The 20,166-nt window shown below is 46.8% G+C and overlaps 1 protein-coding gene across 2 annotated transcripts in view; it reads right to left on the reverse strand.

Annotated features, from left to right (window-relative positions):
- LOC144105335 (uncharacterized protein CG43867) overlaps positions 1-20,166 on the reverse strand; it is an 80,135-nt gene that overhangs the window by 6,505 nt on the left and 53,464 nt on the right. For both annotated transcript variants that reach the window (XR_013308767.1, XM_077638471.1), the window contains exons 19-27: positions 17,861-18,041; positions 14,433-14,588; positions 13,000-13,050; positions 11,297-11,394; positions 10,571-10,712; positions 8,876-8,988; positions 6,263-6,392; positions 6,105-6,182; positions 188-322 (exon numbers count right to left, since the gene is read on the reverse strand). Coding sequence is in view for 1 of the 2 variants with exons in the window: in XM_077638471.1 (XP_077494597.1) it covers positions 188-322; positions 6,105-6,182; positions 6,263-6,392; positions 8,876-8,988; positions 10,571-10,712; positions 11,297-11,394; positions 13,000-13,050; positions 14,433-14,588; positions 17,861-18,041 (1,084 nt within the window). In the remaining variant the exon portion in view is untranslated. The remainder of the gene's footprint in view (positions 1-187; positions 323-6,104; positions 6,183-6,262; positions 6,393-8,875; positions 8,989-10,570; positions 10,713-11,296; positions 11,395-12,999; positions 13,051-14,432; positions 14,589-17,860; positions 18,042-20,166) is intronic.

A 20,166-nucleotide genomic window follows, 5' to 3' on the forward strand; every position in this document is an offset into this window, starting at 1 on the left:
AACTGCCTGTCTTGTCACTATAACCACATTTTGGTGCCCACATCATTGCTCTACCTGACAACGGTGCACCCAGAACATGTGGAAAGTGCAGAATAAAATAATCTCTCTGTGCTGGAGAATTAAATGTATACTCAGCATTTCCCCTCTGCACTCTAACCAGTGCCGAAGTGACCTTTGGTCTCCTCACCTGTGGCTTGGGCATGGCAAAAAGCAGCCGCTCTGTGCAGGGCTCCCCGGCCTCTGGGCAGACGACCAGCATGAAGTCCTCCCGGCAGCCACCAAACGTCATGACACTCGAGTAGGGATGCTGCACCCACGGTTGCTGGGGAGACATGGTGAACACATCAGGATGAACACATTTTCCCTTCGTGTGCTGGTTGCTATATACAGTTGAAGCGCACAAGGCATTTTTAATGCGTACGTCCTATTACTTTTTGCTATTCTGTAATCTGAGTCCTCTCCGTTCTCACTGTTCATAGTTTTAGAGATGCTGTGCCCTATTTGAGTTTGATTTTGCATTATACATTCCTTCACAATCATTTTTGCTGCAGTACATAGAATCCAGAGTTATTTCTGGGAGTGTCAAAAGATCTTGCTGATTGCCTGATTGTTATTATCAGAGAAGGTTCACAAAAGCATAAAGCAAGCGCCAGTGGTGGAAATGAGAACAGGCTTCTTGTAGCAAGCTTTTGTAGCAGAAGAAACTGCTAATAATAGTAGCAATTTCAGATTCTGAAGGAGGAAAAATGGCATTTTACAACAGAATTACACCTCTTGTAGCAAAGAAAAAAAATTGCATTTCACAGCAAAATTCAAACTATTAACACACTCTGGCATGAGGCGATGCACTGTGAACCAAAATGAGCATCGTAAAGCACTAACTGCTGCATGTAAGCCAACTAAACTGTTGACACCATGCCGGGTGAGTGCTATATTTGACTTGGCTTTCAAAACATAGCAAAGCTTAGGAAACATTGTAAAACTGCCAGAAACCCAATGTCCTTTCTAGTGGTTTGCCTCATTCTAGCAGGAATTTCAAAAGCAAAAGCCTTTACTACTTTCGTCGGAGCGATTTCACCATCGCCGCACGTTTGACATCGAATGTCCTTGCTGCACCGCTGCCATAGCAATGCTTTATGTGACTTTACCACAAAGCCGAGCCGAGTCATCACCATTGCTGCGCAGGGGTTTCAGAGCCATAGAGCATCTGCTACCTGACCACGTGATCTAGCCGAGCAGATGCGGCTTGGTGCCTTTAACATTGAATGCGTTCCACACACTGGATAGGCAGCGTGCCCACCTTGCCAACTGACAGTTAATGGTTGATCGCGAGAGATTGGTCACCCAATGAACACCGCGGCCTATTGCTGCAGTGGACATGCCACAGCGTTGTCAGCGCTAATGAATGCGGCCCACATCTCTCTCTCACCGCTGCCACATACATAAAAGCGCGATTGAGAGAGAGAAACAGAAGAATGGAAAGGCAGGGAGGTTAACGAGGCAATGCCCAGTAGGCTACCCAACATATGGGGAGGGGAACACAGGGAAAAAATGGGAAGAAAGAGGGGCGAAATGAGTTTTTCATTTTCCATCGGCCACTATGACAAGGGGACAGCTGGTGTATCCTTAAAGCTTAAAGTTTATAGTCCAGAGCTCAGTGGGACACCACTGAACCAGAGAGCAAGTTATGCACCCTTCCTTTCCTCAAAATCATCAGAGTCAGAATGTTGTCAATGCCAACACCAATGAGCACAGTGAATGCCGACAACTTCCGTTTTGCCTGGATTAGCTGAGCTAATCCACAGCCTAACTTTTTGTTTTGTTTTTCAAGTGTTTCAGTATCAGGGTTGCAGGTCAAGGAGGCATGCTTTGGAATGGGGTTGACCATGAGAAGCTGATGATAAGCATATAAAATACCAGATAGGTTTGGAAAGTAATGACAGAACCAAGACCTAGCAGAGCGACAAGATGGACTGATGTGATGTGGCCTATTTCATTAAGTCTTGCCATTGGTACCAATACCTACATTAGTCACTTGTCAGAAAAGCCACGTGACTATTGCATGCGAGCCAGAAGACAAAAGACAAGCGTATGAGGCCAGTCGCACAAATGTTGCAATATACTGAAAACGTCAAGAACTACCTAGTATAACGCTGGACGGGAAAAAAGTTTGAGACCGATAACTGTCCTGTGGAATACCAATGGCAGCATCAGATATGGCTAAAACTGTCATCCATGACCAAGGTGCAGGCACAATCAAGCTGAAAAGGGACGAGAAGGAAATTAGCAAGTTTTCACACAGAATGGGGGCTCTCAAATTGGGTTTTGCAGAGCCCTTGGGTTCCTTAGAGTGCCTTTTTGGTTTCCCCAAGCATCTGAATCCACATGCATCCCTCAGTCTTTACCTTTGGTTTATTTACCCATTTTATTTTGGGACGAACCATTCAGTAACTGCTTGCAGCAGAATGTTCTCACTCAACAGCCACCCAATATTTACACGATTGTAAGTCGACCCATTTTTTTAAATTTCAATATCCAAAGTGGAGGGGTCGACTTACAATTGAAGCCAAAGCATGGCACCATAAATAATGGTGAGACAAATGAGATATCACAGATGCTATAGCGGGGTTGCAATTTTATGTCTGCACTTTTTTGGAAGGATTTTTCATATTTTTTTACTTTCAACTCTGCACTGGGCGCTCAAGGGAGTGTCGATAGTGTTACAAAGTGGTAACAGCAGTCCAGAGAGCAGAAGGGCTCCGAAAATAATTTCTAAACAAAACTCTTTATTTGGGCTGACTTGCGCCCACAATGGACTGAACCACTCGGTGGAGGCGTAGCAACAAGCGTGCTCGGTGGTCGTCAGAACAGAATGCCCGCCGCTGTCAGCCGTGCTCAATTTAAAGCTGATAGCGAACTTTCTAGATAAAGCATGCAAAGTTACTAGAACATTCTGGAACAACGTAGAATCAGCTCTGCCTGGATGCAATCAATCGAGACAAATCTCGGCACGTCTTGCATAGCAAACAAAGCGATAAAGCGGCGTGCCGGCAGATTTGAAGAATGAACAAACAAACACTGCAAACATTTGCGGCAATAGTTTATGGAAGGGCCGCTGTTCCAATCACAGCGGCACCCCCACTCAGAACAGCAGTGCTTCCGGGGAGTGTCGGTAGCTGACGGAAGAGCCAATACTGCTCAGAGGTACAGTCGAACCCGACTATATCGAACTCGTTTATATCGAAGTACCCTGTATATCGAAAAATTTCTGAACACCGTAATGTTACAATGAGAACATATAGGAAAAAGTACGGTTAACTCGAACAAAAATAGCAGCCGCACGCGATATATCGAACTTCAACACCACAAAATTTCCCCATAAGTTGGCTTTCCCACGCGGCAGCCGGGCCAGCTGCCGACACCCCCCTCCCAAAGTGGTTTAGCCCAACTGCGTGTGTGTGGCGCGGCTCTCCCTCAATCAGCCACCCCCTAGAAAAAGTGGTTCGACCCATCTCTCGCTCTGTCACAGCCATGCGGCATGTGTGCCTGCACACAGTTCAGTTGCAAGTCACGTCCTCGGAACGTAGAGCTCGTCCGCTCTGTTAACGAGATGGCTTCCGTGAAACGGCAGAACTTGACGATATCCGCAAAGATAGGGAATATCAAAAGAGTTGAACGTTGAGAAAAGAAGTCGGATGTCGCCGCAGCATACAGCATGCCAAGAAGCACGCTGAGTACGGTCTTGAAAAATAAGGCCGACAGTAGGGCTAAAGCGGACAAGAGGCCTGGTGCTATCGGCGCCCGCCGCGTACGCACGGCTGTATATGAAGACGTGGAGGCAGCAGTGTACAAGTGGTTCCTTGATGTCAGGTCACGGAACATCCCTGTTTCTGGCCCCATAATTGAGCAGAAAGCGAAGGATCTCGCTTTCACGCTGAACAGACCCGACTTCAAAGGCGGTTCAGGTTGGCTGCAGCGCTTCAAAGAGCGCCACAGCATTGTCGGCCGGGCTGTCACCGGTGAAAGCCGCGCGGTGGACATCAGCAGCGTGCAGGAATGGATTGACGGAAATTGGAGCGACATCGCGGTAATATATCATCCCCGCGATATATTTAATGCCAATGAGACAGCCTTGTTCTGGCAAATGCTGCCCAACAAAACGCTGGTGTGTCGTCATGATAAGTCCCACGGCGGGAAAGTTAACAAAGCCCGAATATCGGTGTTGCTCGCCACCAACGTCGATGGATCGAGCAAGCTTTGACCATTTGTGAATGGCAAGAACAAATCGTCGCAGTGACTGAAGAATGCACTCCCTCTTCCGGTGACCTGCGTGTCCAACGGAAAATCTTGGATGACAAGCGAAGTTTTTGGCAAGTGGCTGAAGTCCTGGGACGACGACCTGGTAAGCAAAGGCAGAAAGGTCTGCTTGCTTGTTGATAATTGTTCTGCTCACCATTGTAAGGCCAGCATTAGCAACATAGAGCTTCGCTTCCTGCCACCGAACACAACATCAGTGCTGCAGCCTTTGGATCAAGGTGTCATTCGTGCACTGAAGGCACGCTACAGAAAGCGCTTTGTGCAACGATTATTGCTAAATCTCCACTCTGACTGGGAGTTGAAAATTGACCTCCTGGGCGCAATAACGATGTTGAATGCATCGTAGAACGATGTCAAAAAAGAAACAATTCGAAATTGTTTCCGTCACTGTGGACTCTCTGCTTGCGGCGAGGCTGGCGCCAGCTCAACAGAAAGTTGCGATGAACCCCTCAACATCGATGAACCATTCGAGGAACTTGACGATTTGTTAACACAGCTGTCAGAGTTCCCAGGTGCCGTTTGTGATGGGACTGCAGCTACAGACTTTGTCTCCGTTGACGACGATGTTGCGACTACCGGAGAGCTCGCTGACGAAGATATCCTTGCCGATCTAGCTAGGGATCTTGCCGGCGACGGTAACTGCGAGGACCTAACGAGTTCCAACCCGCCCATGTGTTCTGAAGCACTTCATGCGCTGAGCGTTGTTCGTCGCCACTGCGCGTCCATAGAAGGCTGTGGACTTGGCTGTTCCTAGTCACTCGAAAACACTGAAAAGTGCATGCTAAACAATTCTATGAAAGCAAAAAAGCAGAAGACGATCGGCTACTATTTCTCGCGCTAATATGCACGCCGTACATGTCTTTAGGAATTAAAGAAAACTTCTTGATGAGGTGCGTTTTGTACATTGTCAATTTCTTTAAACGTTCTATATCGAATTACACGATATCAAACTCAAACTAATTCCGTTTTTTTTTTTGCGAGTTCGATATATGCGGGTTTGACTGTAGTTTCTTTTTGGCTCTGTTAAGATGCATTTGACAATTGCTGGCCACATTTTACCAGTTTTAATGCAGTGCTTCGTCAATCCTCATTTGTGCTGCGGGTTTGGTAAGTGTCCAGCACTAGTTCGCAGCTATATTCAAGACAGCTGTCGTTCTTTACTCCAGGCTGCAAGTTTGCCACCTCGGAACGGGTCATACAGGCAGGTGTGGTGGATGCAGCGAGGCAAAATTTTCAGCTGTTCCACACGATGTCATGGTGTGGCTGTTTTCAAAGTGTGGGATTTCACAGGACAACGATGTGCTGTGGTTGTCTGTGAAGTGAGGGATTTCGCTCGACGACGTTAGAACGGTATGCTGTGGGACCGCAGCAGCGATAATGAAGGCAGCACTAGTGAGGACGATGGCGCAAGTGTGGACAAGCAGTCCAATCACTAATACATTTTCGTTTTGGAATATGCCCATGGGCATGACCGCACGCAGTGCCGTTAGTGGCTGGCGATAATTGGAGGCGGCCATATAACGCTCTTGCATACTACTCTTAAAGGTGCAGCTTAAGTGACCTCCAAGTTTTCTTTTCCTGACATGCAATATGACATGCACAGGCCTTCAAGCACCTTTTGAAAGCTGCAACATTTCCCAAGGCTAAACAGGTTGAGAACCCCTGGAGTAAAAGAAGCAAAGATGTCTGTCGGTTTGACACATGTTGTATGGCTCGGAGTATACTCCTCCCATTGTGCCCCTGTGGTGCCTTTGAGGACAGGCAGGTGCCCCAAGTGGCCAGCTCACCAGGGTGGTGCAGTCCAGCAGGCTGATGCCATCCTCGGACACGGCCAGCCAGAGGCTCTGCTGCTCCTTGCTCTTCATCTGGGCCAGGCAAGCAGTCCTTGCAGCTCAGCAGACCAAATCAAACAGGCACGGGGCACAGAGAAAGAAAGGAAACCAACCTTGGCGGCAAACAGCCGTGCCCCACACAGGGGCCACTTGCGGACGCAGTTGAGGTAGATGCGCACGCAGTCCTGGGCAGCTCTACCCCGCAGGGCGGCCCACCGCTCGCCCAGGCTCTCCTGCTGGGTCCTGCGTCGTAGGAAAGTGAGTAGTCAGTCCCATGGAGGAAACAATGTGCTTTTTCAACCTGTGCGGAGTTGATGTTCAGACATTTATACGGGAAATGTGGGGCGGCTGGGTAGCTTCGATGTGCACATTAACAGCTCGGTGCAGTGTGCACTGAGTTGTTTCTGCGCTATATGCCTCCACAAAACTGTTGCAAGCCAGCACTTGTGCATTTCCAGCTCGGGGACAAAAACAGATCAAGGTTTTAAAGACAGAGTAATAACCCAGTGAAAACTGTATGGTTCTCAAAAGATTTGATTCAACTGGTTCCAACAGGTTCCTAAAGTTCATAAGCTTATTTCTTTTTAGGTTGCAAGGCCACAGCAATGTCTACAAGTGAACAGCGCAGAACGAAGGTACACAGTAGACAAAATTCTTGTCTCCCTATGTCCCTTCGCTCTGTGCTGTTCACTTCTAAATGGATAAACAACATTCCCAAGCTGCTACTCTGGCAAATGTCCACAAGACCATTGCCCTGATCTCCCTGCTGCAGACTCATCTCCAGGCCGATTACTAAGCCACAAGAAAGCAACTTCAGTAAAGGCTCGTTAATTCGAACTCAAAGGGGACCAGACAATTGTTCGAATTAAGCGAAGTTCGAACTGTCGAATGGGCGCTAGAATGGGCGGTTATAGCGCCCCGCCACGCGGGCAGAACCCAAAGCAGTCACATCTAAACTCGTTACCGCGAGCTAGGCGCTACTACAGTTTGTGGCGGGCATATTCTGAGAATTAAATTCATCCGGTCCTAATGGCAAATGAAATAAATTGATTAAACTGATCGGCCATTTATGCGCCAGAAACAGGTACTGGAATGCATTCGCGTGAGCAGCGAGCTTTAGTGCTGGAATATATGACGCCATTTATGCTCCAAAACATGTTTATTAATGGGAAAGGGTTGTCAAAATTAAGAGTAATCGGCAAAGTGCATTTGCTTGCGATTCTTCTGCCGAGACTCCAGCAGCATCATCTGCCGCTTGCCCAAAGCTCCTGCGCAACGTCAGAGTTCTCACCGACAGAGAAGTGGCGTGCTGCAACATTGAGCGCCGAAGCTAGTTCATGTGCACTCTTGGCGGTGGCATAGTCTCGTCGCCGCCATCGCGCTCATCACTGTCGACTGTTCTCACTGCATGTGAGCCCTGTGACGTCTGCAGGGTGCATGCAGCCTCAATTATATCAGCGTCACTCAAGGGCTCCATTGTCTCCACACTGCTGTCCACGTAGCTCGCGCTCGCGGCACTAACGAAAGGCGGCATCGCCCAAACCGCCATACTACGTTGTTTACACCATGCGATCGCAACCCAGCGACCGCGGCACAATGAAAACCTGGAACGGTGCGGGCGAGTGCTCTGGCAGGGAAAACCTGCTACGGCATGCACCAGAACGTGGGCAGTGTGTCTCGTGTACTCGGCTTTTTTTTTCTTTTCCATTGTTTTACATCTCTATTAAATTTGGAGCGTGTTTTACTCGCTATGGGTCATCTTCTATTTACGAGCAGCAGTGTCAGCCAGGGGCTCCTGGTTCGAATTAACCGTACCAGATGCCGACTTGTTCGAATTATCGGGAGTTTTCCCCCATTGAAACACACAGGGCAGTGCCGGGTCCCGGGCGTGAGTTCGAATTAACCGTAAGCTCGGAATAACCGAGTTCGAATTAAAGAGCTTTTATTGTACCACCTGGACATAATGAATTCTTCGATGCTATGAAGCTTCTCAATTCTTCAACACTGCCACCATTGAAGCACATTATTTGAGAGCTCCATGTAAAGAAGGTGTTGCAGTAGCTGACCTCGTTATAACGAACTCACAAAACCGACTCTCTGTTAGCAAGTGCTGAGATACTTGAAATTTGGCAAAGCCATGCGAAAGTTTCATGATGACAAAACATGAACTGATATGAAAGAAACGTCTGCGATCACGAGGAGTGACCGCAGTTGACACAGTGCACCGTGCTTCAGCATATTTGGCGTATCTAAATAGCCAACGAAAACAGTTTCCGCTGATTTCACTTTGAGAGCATCACATCATGTGGTGCTACCACAGTTCATACTCAAAAGCAGCTAAGAACTGTCAAGGTTTTCTGATCTGCCACTTGTGCTCATCAGATTTCCGAGGAGGAAGTCTTCCCCGCAAATGAACTTTCCAGGGTGCCACAACAATTCAAACAATCTCGAAAGAAGGCGAAACACCACAAAAGCAGTCAGCACAGACAAAGTGGCCAGACAACGCTGTCATTCATTCACTGATTTCTTGCATGTTTTCGCATTGTTTCACTTTTCACTCAAGACCCCCCTGCCAATCGGACCACACAACCCAAACAAACCTTTTCAGAGCTCAGAAGAAGCACAGTAGTGTTTTTTTAGTTCCATGCTGTCTCTAACCCCAGTGCTTTTGCTCAAGGACCCCCCCCGCCCATGGAGTGTGAGACCAAATAGGGGGGCACACCCACTTGTTGTCTACCAGCAGGAACTGTGGGGGCAAGAAGCGCTCCAGGGCCTGCTGCAGCAGCTGCTGCTGGGGCCTGGCCTTGGCCCGCTCTCCGGTCTGGTCACCAAACTCAATCTGCACACACACACACGCACACACACTCTGTCAAAGCAGGTCAATAATAAAAAAAATTAGCTGTGGTTTAACTATACTGCTGAACCTGGTTAGAGAGCAAAAGCTGTTATGTATCCGGCAAGTAGGCGCCACTTGGCTTCTGTAATGTTGAGTGCATTCCGTACACTGGACAGGCAGCGTGCCCACCATGCCACCATGGCAGGTGGCAGCGGCTTGGCATCTGTAAGATTGTGTGCGTTTGGCACACTGGATAGGTACCGGCCACTGTGCCACGGTGGCTCAGTGGTTAAGCCATTCTGAGCTGGAGTACCCGGGTTCCAGCAAAGGAAACAGGAAACGTTTTTGATGAAAGGAAAGGGCGCAGTAGCTCTCAGATCTTGACAACATGCCGTCCGGCGCGTCTAAGGGTCTCGCCGTCGGTTCCTGGCAACCTGCGGCCAGGATGCTTCGTGGACCGGGACTCATTCGCTCATCTCTCCTATCGTGGCTGCCAGCACTTCACTACCTTGTTGTGCCGTTGCTGACGACCATCACCGTTTCCCGCATCCCTTCGTTGGTGTCTTCTATTTTCAATCGGGGAGATCACTCGGTGGCCCCGGGTAATGCGACGAAGAAGACGAAACTGGCAGTGGCGCGGGACGGAGTGCTCGTGCTAGGCCAACGGCCATTAAATCATCTCTTGTTCATCGTTCATTTTTTGGCTGGCCACCACGTAACAGTACAATCACTTTTGCCCAATGCTTTATGTTCTTGATAAAGTCAACCTCACCCTACCAACTGCAATCTACACTAGTTTAGTACAGTTAGTAGAGCAACTGTTTTCGGTGGGCAGTAGTCTCAACGTTGCCCCCAGAGAAAGAAAATTTTAACTGAACTACAAATATTTGAAAAAACCTTAGCTGCCCTGTGTAGCACCTGTGCTGATGTGGACAGAAATTGGAACTACTCCCCAGGCAAAATAAAAACAAAACTCACCTTGGCTAGTTCACTAACGCTTCTGTGTTTAAATGTGTCATCACCTTCTTTACTAAAACAGACAAAGACAAGTGCTGGAGACAAATGAAGTATGGAAGCCTCGTAATATAATGATAAACGCACACAAATGAACATACTGCGAGAGCTCTGTGGCACTTTTGACCACATTGAATTCACAACCAGCTTGCACCCTAACGACACTTGCATGCTATGGGGGACGGAAGAGTAGCCACTTTTATCATGGTCACACCTCGAACTGAGGAGAAACTGAAGTAAGCATATGTCGATAGATTGCCGTGCTCAACAAATGACAAAGCGACTACTTTCACTAGAAACATGGCTGTCATAAGACCAACTCAAAAGCAGTCAATATGGAGCAGTTTGGCCCATCTAGAAAAAGGGCGGCATAACTGCAGCAATAAATTTGCCTTTCACTAAATGTAAACATGGTCGCAAAAGGCCAAACCATCAATTTTCACTTGGAACGTACGTCCTCGGCGTACTTTCAATGATTTCGAGCACCAAAGCGAAATGGCGTGACAACGGTCAGGCATGCCGGTATGATGTCTGGGCAGAAAGCAGAAGGGAAGGATCGATGAAGGCCAACCTGTGCCATGAGCGCGGCCATCTCGAGCGCCATCTCGTGGGTGAGGGGGAAGCGCCCCTGCAAGAGCTCCCCGTGCAGGAAGTAGCAGGTGAGCAGGCGTTCCCGTTCCGTCTCTGCTTTTTGGTGCTGCCGCAGGAACAGCCTGCACACCACCACGACAGAAGCAGAGAGAAAAATGAACAACCACATATATACAAACAAAATACTTCTAGACACTGGTAGGAACTGATATGTTCCCCAAGCAACTCTTCTGTTTAGCTACTGTTGTCTCATAAAGTCAGCTAAGCCACTTTCAGGCTCGAAGTTTGAGGTTTATTACATAAAAATATCTCGAAGAGTGCAAAAGAACCTTGCAAAAACAGAAACCTTGCTTTCAGATAACCAACAGTTGAATGTCAGAAAATAGTTTCTGCAAAACAAAAAACAAACTACTATGTGCTTTGTTTTGCCATGTTGAATTGTGGAGGTGTTCACTGTGAGACCTTACCAGTGGTACACAACAATCAGCTAGCGTAGCTTATAAATAAAAATCTCACTTCACTCAATGTCTGCATGCTTATTGCTACATAAATTGGCAGCTAAGAGGTCAGAGCAAAGATACTGCAAGTTCGGAAAACTTTTCCTTTCCAGCTCCATGCCAATGTCCCTCCCTCCATGCACTTCTGGGTGAGTTGCAGGGCAATGTCAAGTGGCTCAGTTGGCAAGAAGCCATGGGAAGTGACCAACCTGTTCTTGAAGGTGAGGCAGATGACTCGAGTGTTCTCCACTTTGCCCAGGTGGCGTTCCCGTAGGGCCTGCTCCCAGCGCGAGATGACATCGCACAGCTGAAATTACGGGACGGTGCTCATTAAGCGGCAGCATGAGCAAGACGACAACACAAGACAGCAAGCAGCATAATACCAAAGACATGCATACCGTCACGAGACTAATCCCTGGTTTGCTGGAACATGCATATCTCAAAATATCAGTTATGCCAAAAGTTTTTCTTGTCGCACGATATACTTCAAAAGGTTCCGTGCGTTTGCTGCTTATAACAACAATCAACTTAATAAAGCAGTTTGCAATTCTACAGAACACTGGTATGCAAGGTTAAGGAATAGCAAACATTTTTCACACTAACAAAAAGCACCCTAAAATGGCTTCTTTCAGGCATAGTCTAGCACAGGTGCCGGTGCATGTGAAGCCATGTCCGCTGGTGCTCTGCTCCATGGGACTCTTCGGACATCAGTGCACCTGCTGACTTAATTCACCATGTCATGTCACCACTGATTGTCTCTGCACAGTCTCCGTCAGTATCAGCCAACAATCAGCAGTGATCAAAAACCGAGAAGAGAATAGAAAGAAAAAAAACCATGTTTTTTTTTTTTTCATGACAAAGCAGTTAATTTCCTAGTTGCAATCAGCAGCATCAGTTGCTAAGTCTAAAACCAGGAATGTTCACTTCAGGTCTACCTTTATTAAAACTGAATAAGGCTGTTGTAGAAGAATGATAGGTGCAACGTTAAGAGACCGAAAGCGGGCAAAGTGAGTGAGGTAACAAACGTGGGTTAATGACATTCTAGTCGAAATGCAGAGCAAGAAATGGTCTTGGGCAGGGCATGTGATGCGAAGGCAAGATAACTGCTGGTCGTTAAGGGTAACAGAGTGGATTCCAAGGAAAGGCAAGCGTAGCAGGGGCGGCAAAAAGTTAGGTAGGAGGATGAATTGGAGAACCACGGGAGAGGCCTTTGCCCTGCAGTGGGTGCAGTCAGGCTGCTGCTGCTGCTGCTGATGATAATGATGTTGCAGTTCAGCATCAGGTAGTACTTGCTATTCCCTTCACTTGAAGAAGTTTGACATTATGGCTCCCAGTGACTGATTTAGTAACTCTCTGGTGATGAACTGCTGCACAATGCCCTATCCACTGTGGTGACCATGCCTGCAAGTGGGATGCAGCCCTACAAAAAAATGGCACCCATCTGGCATCCACTTTCATTCCTGGACAGCTTGGCACTGCTACAAGAGGAAGCCCCGAGAACAGATGCTGAGCATCACTGAAAACTGGGAATACTTTCCTGCTACTAATACATATTCATTTTTGTTTTGAAAGACACTTCTCACAAAAGAGTGTTGTCAGCAGAGTCACTGAACTCGATCTGCTAGCTTGCTCAAGCACATCGGGGAACAAGCAGTCAAGGCATCAGCAGAATTCCTTTTGTTACCAGCATCAAGCTTTCAAGGGAGTTAAGATGGTTAAATTAATGAAACTCCCATCATCCTGTCATTCCTACTGATCTTCTCAACAAAATAATAAAGAAGAGAGATTGCAGCTGCTAACATGCCATTCCGCAACATTTCACCCAATTGCGGGAGACTAGTGGTTTCAGTCTTGGGAGTTCACCAAACTTAATCAACTCCACTTCTTTTGATGTCCAGTAAGAGTGACTCACCTTGAGGGTGCTGCAGTGGTACACTTCATCCGCCAGCAGTGAATCCCCTCTCTGCAAAAACAGCACACCCAGCATCCACTCATTACACAACACTATGCACACTCACTTCACTCACTTAAAACAAAAAAAAAAACAGCCAATTTGTGTAGTTACGTCAAATGAAAAAACACTATGTGCGCTAGCAAAGCATGTTTCACAATTTTTGCATCATTAAACATTGGTCCACTAAGATATTTGTCGTGGCGTTTTCTTTCTAACAGGTGAGCCAGCTGCTTTACCACCTAGGTCACATGACTTTGTAATGTCATCACAACCTGCCAGATGTGTTTATTTGCACATATAAACCTGGGCAGGTGGGCCACCTGCAAGAAGCAGACTTCAGACAAGCAAACATACAACCGGTAAATGGAGTGGGGGGTGGGTGGGGGGAATGGCCACTTTTTTTATAAAAGACAGCTTGGAATAAGGCAGCTTGCAAAGAATGGATTAATGAGAGTTTCCAAAGTACAAGGCATAATCCAGAGCACAGTGCCCACAGGATGTGAGGGACAAATTCGACTCCCACAGATTATTTCATGTTCGGTAGACAAGTAACAAGGTGCTGCTCACCAATACTACTCACAAGCTTTCCCTAGTACATTACCAACTCTCGTCGTACCCTTAAAACTGCTTCCCTCCATGCATAAAGCTGTTAAACAAAATCCTTGTACAATGAGACTTTAACAAATCTAATCCACTAAATTCTGATCATTAATGCAGTGGCTGTAACCAGGCACGCATAAGGAACCCCTCCTGGAAATGTTTCACAGACTTCTTTCGAGTGAAGACAAGCATATTCATTCACTTAATGGGACCCCTGAAAAAGCACTCTACTGAGGAACAGATTACAAGGGTCTAGGTAGGCACAATTGCTGGTGGCTGATCAAAGCAGAAATCTAAATGGTGCTACAAGTTAAATGTATTAGTTGGCATGAACTACGGTCTAAATGTCGTTTGGTATATTGGCATGAAGCTTTCCAAACGTTTATTAATTTGTTTACGCTCGCAGCCACCGTCACAAGGCCTTTGTCACTTTGCTTGCTACGCCCGATTAGATCAAGTTTACCTCAAATAAAGGCAAGCACACGTAGCTGCTTCTACGTTGTTCGAGATTATCAGAAGTGCTAATAGTGCCTTATCTTGAAAGTTCGTTGCCAGCTTTAAATGAGTGCAGTCGAGAACAATGATGATTCACTTCTTGAACTGCCAAGCAAGCGTGTGCTATCGCTGTCACTGAGCTGTTCAGTTATTTGTGGTTGCAAGTCAGCCCAATCAAGAGTTGGTTTCAGTGCCCCGCTAGTCAGCTTGCTGCTTGTTCACAGCATTGCCATCACCATGTGACAATGTTTACTGCTGCTCACAGGGGACCTGGGGGGGGGGAACGGTGGGCTCACCTGTGTGGACAGGTTGAGGCAGTGCTGGACACCCTTGTCGATGGGGTCGTCACTGTAGAGGGCAAAGCCCGACTGACTGGGGTCACGCATTCCGGCCTCCTGGGTCAGTGTCCCAATAAACTCGTCCACAGTCGTGGAGCCGTCGAAACTCACCACCTAGTTGCACAGAACAAGTTCGGCACAAGCAGATTACTGCAGCTGTGCTCAAAATTGGTTAGGATGACAGCCATCATTTGAGCAAGCAATTGACTTCACTTCTCTCTGAAAACCCAATTTCAGCATGCCACATGAGGGAGGCATCAGTGAAAAGGCAAGGCTAAAGCTGTCACATTGACTTATGAAAGATTAATTCAGACATGAACAAAACAACAACAAAAGAACGTCGACAAGGAGATGACAACTGGCAAAAGCTGACACTGGTGCATGTCCTTTGCTGCATGGAATCTCGAACCCAATCTTATTTTTGTTTGCTTGCAGATGCCATTAACTCAGAGGTGAGATACTACAGGATGCATGCACAGTGCTGCAAAACACAACATACATGCAAAGGTACATAAAGCCAGCAAGTACCTACCAAAAATCTTATTACAGTAGCCAACCGTATTTTCGGACTCCAATACTTTGGACTTCGCTGAGGGACTGTCATGCACCTCATAGGAATGAGCACATGTTCACGACTGATATTTCGGGCTCTGTAGAGTCCAGAAGTTCAATTTTTCGGAATAAAATACATGCCAGCAATTGCGTGGCGATTGCTTTTCGATAGAAAGGTTGTCTTTTCATTCTAATTTAGTGCAAGCAGGCACTGCAATCACAACCAACCGGTTACACGTGACTGTAAAAGACTCTATTTTAGATTTAAACAGAGTCAGTTGGATGGACTGGCTTGGATAGGCTCGGCTATTTGTTCCTCATTGTTGCCACCTGAGTGAATGGTCATTTTTCATTGCCATTGAGGTGGTCTACAAAGAATAGTGCATGAGCTAGGGAATGCGACCACGTTAAAAATGGGACAGCCGCGGCGTATGCCAACAAAATCCAATATACAAACCAGTATTACCAGTTGTAAACAGAACCTGAGAAATGGCAAAGTTTGTGATGTTTAAAGCTGTTTTTTGCGAAAAAGTGATTTTTTTTGAAGTTCGCTGATTTTCTAGACTGTTCGATTAATCGAACCATTTTCCGAGTCACACTGAGCCCAAAAAATCAGGTGGCAAAAGTATTGTACAACCCTGCTGCTACATTCCAGGGTGCTGGGTTTTCCAAGCATCTACATTTTCCTGAGCCAGTCCTTCTGCAGCCCCGATAGAAGCCCATGCTATACGAGCTCAGCTGTGGCATTGTGATGTGTCAGTGCTCTCACATGGTACGTAGCAAATGTCATCTTGCCAAAGTGGCCTGGTTTACCCTGTGCCAGCATTTTGACAGCATACATTTAGCATGTGTGGAATGGCGCTGGCACTTCAGCACTCTACACACCACCGGCGCTTGACTGCCACTGTGCTCAGCGGCTTCTGGCGGTGCAGTTCATCACCACAAAGACATGAGTGCTAACGGCCGAAGGCGCGACACGAAACCATGCTATGGCAGACACCCTGTGGGCAGCATTTACGAGATTCTTTTTCTAATTCGAGAAATGTGCCATGACAAGCTGAGAAAGGGGGAACAGAAAGCAGGAGATAGAAAGTTAAAAGAAGGAGTGAAGATGAGTTTCGCTGAGGTAGTCGCAGAGGTTGCTGGTGAAGTGATTGTCCATAGTGCACTTCACATAATCAGATTCGCAGTCCTACCACAGGTCCAGCTCCCTGAGGAGCCGTTTTTGAATAGGAGCTGTCGCTGGGCACGTCCACAGCAAGTGCCGCACATCACAAATGCCCTGTGCAACGCCACATCAAGGGCACCTGTCTTTGCTGGCAGATCTTTTCCACGCAATCTTTTTTTTTCTACACATGCAACAACATCTTTTTTAAGAGATACTGTTGCATGTGTTGACTCTGAGGCGTTTGTTTCTGTCACTCGCTTCTATTTTTTTTGGCCACTTGCAGCCTAAAAGACGCAGTTTGCAAATTCCAATAAATCAGCAATGTGTCGGAATAAAGTGGCCACCACAAAAGCAATGTAGAACACATGCATGCCACAACTTCGCCTGCTCCACACGTTCTCCCATCTCGTTGTTACCATAAAAAACGGACTATAGGTCGGACCGGAATATTGGTCGACCCCCTAACTAACCAATTCTATAAATGAAAAAAATCTTTTTCAATGGTAAAAGTACCGAAAGACACCATTACCTTGAAACAAATGCGACTCAACAGGTTGCACAATGGTGACGGTATTTATTTTCATTTAAATGCTCCTCGTATGTACACCCGGACAATTCTTTAACAGTATCGCGCGCCCATCAACCCGCCTGTTTATTTTTGGCACACAGAAGTACGGAGTGGTAGAGCAAAACCCTTCCTCTTCACGAATCGCTGCACCCAGGATAGCAAGCCCTTGAATTGCGCCCTTGTGAGTCTAGAGGCACGTGCGATCTCTACCGCGTTCACACGGATGCATTCCGCAGTCACAGGCCGTGATCTTGCATGCAGCATAACCTTTCCTTCCAATTCTGGATTCGCTGCGGTCCGCCCACGAAATGATATTTTCTTCTGGTTGCTGCAAGTTGTACTAATACGCAGCTTCTGCTTCAACCAGTACTGAATGCTCTTTTCGGATACTCAAAATTCGCGCCTTTCCGACAGGTTGCTGTGAGCTTCTGAGTACTCAATCGCGTTTTTCTTGAAGGTGACAGTGAATTGCCATCAGCTTCCACTCATTTTAAAACCAGATGTGAAAAAGCAGCCTTTTAACAAAATAGCTTTGCAACAACGGAAACGCAAAATGGTGGTGCGACAACGTCGCCATGCCGCGCTGCTGCTGGTGGCGATGGAGGCTGTTGACTTCAGCCGCCCATTGTTGCAAGACTTTCGTAGTTTTTCCGCCAATGACCGGTATAAGACGGAGGTCGACTTTTCACCATGGTTTTTTGCAAAAAAGTTCAACCTATATTCCAGTGTTTACGTTACCTCCCTTCTACAGACAGCTCTTCACGCAAGCAGAGGGCCATCACAGTGCATTTGAAACGTTCTGCACATGCCAAAAGATTACGAGAGGCAAGAGCCTCACAAGTAGCCAAGAAACCTGTTGCGCTTACAAGAAATTTTCCCCAACATTAACGTGCAAAATGTAACAGCAGGGTTATGCTGTTAAGGTGGACTAATGCGCTAGGTGGTGTGCCACCTTCAAGATTCATAGCATGAACAACATGGATGATGGAGAGAGGATGAACAAAACAAAATGCTGACATTGTTTGTTTGCTCCTTGTCCTCCGTATTGTTTATGACGTGAATTTTCAAGACAAGGCAATTCCTAAACTTGCTACTCACCAGGTAGGCACCGTTGAGGAAGTGTACGGGTATGGAGTGTGGCAGTGAGTGGTGGAAGGGGTTCCGCTGCAGGATGCTCAGTACCTCCATGCGCGAAGGGCGGCACTCCCGGGGGCTGCCCGCCTTCAGGGCCCGCTCCAGGGCTCGGCCGCAGAAGGACGCGTACTGGCCCGGCTCACTCCTGCAAGGGGTTTCATTGTTCATCTGTACATCATGATCACCCATCATGATCACCCATACACTGCCACACTGCTCTCAAAGCTCAAGTGGGCAAATCTGTGGGTAATCAGCCACACGTAAAAGCAAGTGTGCGAGCGAGAGAACAAGTGACTGACTCCACCCTGTTCTATACTCAGATGGAACTGTGCCAAATCTGCTGCTCCTTTGTGCAATGCATGCATTATTCGATCAAAATATTGCCGAAATACAGGAGTAACAAATTAGCACACTGTAAATAAGCACATCAAATGGACATGTCGACATTTGCGGTTCAGGCAACAACTTAGCTCCACTTCATAATATGCCTGCCGTCACCTCAGGTCAGTGAGGAAGACATAATATAAAAGTACCCATGACCAGCATAAAACTTGGATATCACTGCAGAGACTGCATTGGAGCAATGCGAAAGCATTAGCATTTGCCGAGAGGTTGGTGGCTCCTAATCGACACCTTTCTACCCCTACTTACCCACTCTGTTAAGATCCGACCACCACTCTTCGATCTCCGATGCTCCCAATTGACGATGCGTGCTTTTTTGTTGCTGTACTCCCATTAATTGCAGGTGTGACGTCATCAGACGTATGGATGACGGGCACACTCTTATGACATATATGGTCTCAGTAACTAGCCCAATTAATCAAACAAATTAATCAAATTAGTTAATTACAACCATCAATTACCTCCATTAATTAGGTCATTCATTAGCGCCTAATGTTAATGCCCGATGACTCACTGACTTTAGATACTTCACCACAGCACTCTTCAGATCATGACTGAGGACGTCACCAGCTCATGACATCACATCCGGCAACACATTTTGCGGACATGTTTTGAAGATACGTTTGCGGATACAACATAGCCTAGTAATGCTTTCGCATTAATAATTTCTTTATTCCGCTCCCTTTCTACCCGGTCCCATCACACTCCTCTCAACCTTATGCACTACTCCATGTCTTACACCCTTACGCATTCAATCTGGCCACTACAAGGGACGGTAGTAGCCTCCACTTGACATTACTGCAATCTAGGCCTGGTGTGACAACAGTCTTTGCTGCGCTGCACACACTCCCAACAATGCTTTACAATATCTTCGTTATCCCCTCACAGCAGTCTGATAGAGACCAGTGATGCAAGATGAAGGAACACATTTCCATGAGTATGCAGAGAAGTTGAAGGGATTGTGTAAATCGATGAGTGATTGAGCGCATTGTTTGGATAAGGGAGGGTTTACTAGCCTGGTTTACTAACCTGGCAGCAGTAGCTACTACAATACACGCACTGCAGAAAACATAGCTTTCTAAACTCCTTAGATAAAGCAGGACCCGTTTACGCGAAGCAAATAAGACAGTCTAGTTCCTCGTCTAGCCTGAATCGCAGTCTAAACCCTTTCTTGGTAGAATGCTCCTCTTGTTCATAATGTGTACGTGTACCAATTTCCTATCAAAAACAAATACAAATACATAACTGGCTTACTTTGCAGGTGGACACACCTGAACTGTCCAAAAAGAAGCAAAAAAGGACAAACCCTAGCTGGCATAAGCTTGCAGTCCCCAAAGGCCAGCTTGAGGTGTCCATCTACCAAATGGCCCAGTTATGCAACTTTCCTTTCCTCAAAACAAAGAGAAGGTTTAGACCTCAGTTAAGGCTACACTGGGAACTCGACAACTGCCCTATTTGATCCCTGAAAATGGGTCCAGATGAAAGAATGAGAAACTCGTTAATTACAAGACTCAAAAAGTCAACAGTAACTACTGCCACAGAAAGTGGTTCATGAACCTAGACAAAATTGAAAACAGTGATCCCAGATGGAAAAGTCTTTCAATTGAGTCACTTCATTTTGGCCTATCTATAACACACTCAACAATCCAGAATTTCTGGGAGTCAGTATGCACTCATGGTAACAGTACAAACAGCACAGGCAAAGCTGAGCAGATAGAAGGCGCCAGTGTTTCAACACTCATCAAGGCTCATTTTCAGTGCAGAGCATGCTGTTTGAGCTGACATGACTGTGTCTAGCTGACATGACGTGGTGCTTCACTAATCCAAGCTCTTCTCTCACCTCACCCGGACTGTTGATAAAAACCAGA

This window comes from Amblyomma americanum, chromosome 9 (genome assembly GCF_052857255.1).
Source record: "Amblyomma americanum isolate KBUSLIRL-KWMA chromosome 9, ASM5285725v1, whole genome shotgun sequence".
NCBI classification, from domain to species: domain Eukaryota; kingdom Metazoa; phylum Arthropoda; class Arachnida; order Ixodida; family Ixodidae; genus Amblyomma; species Amblyomma americanum.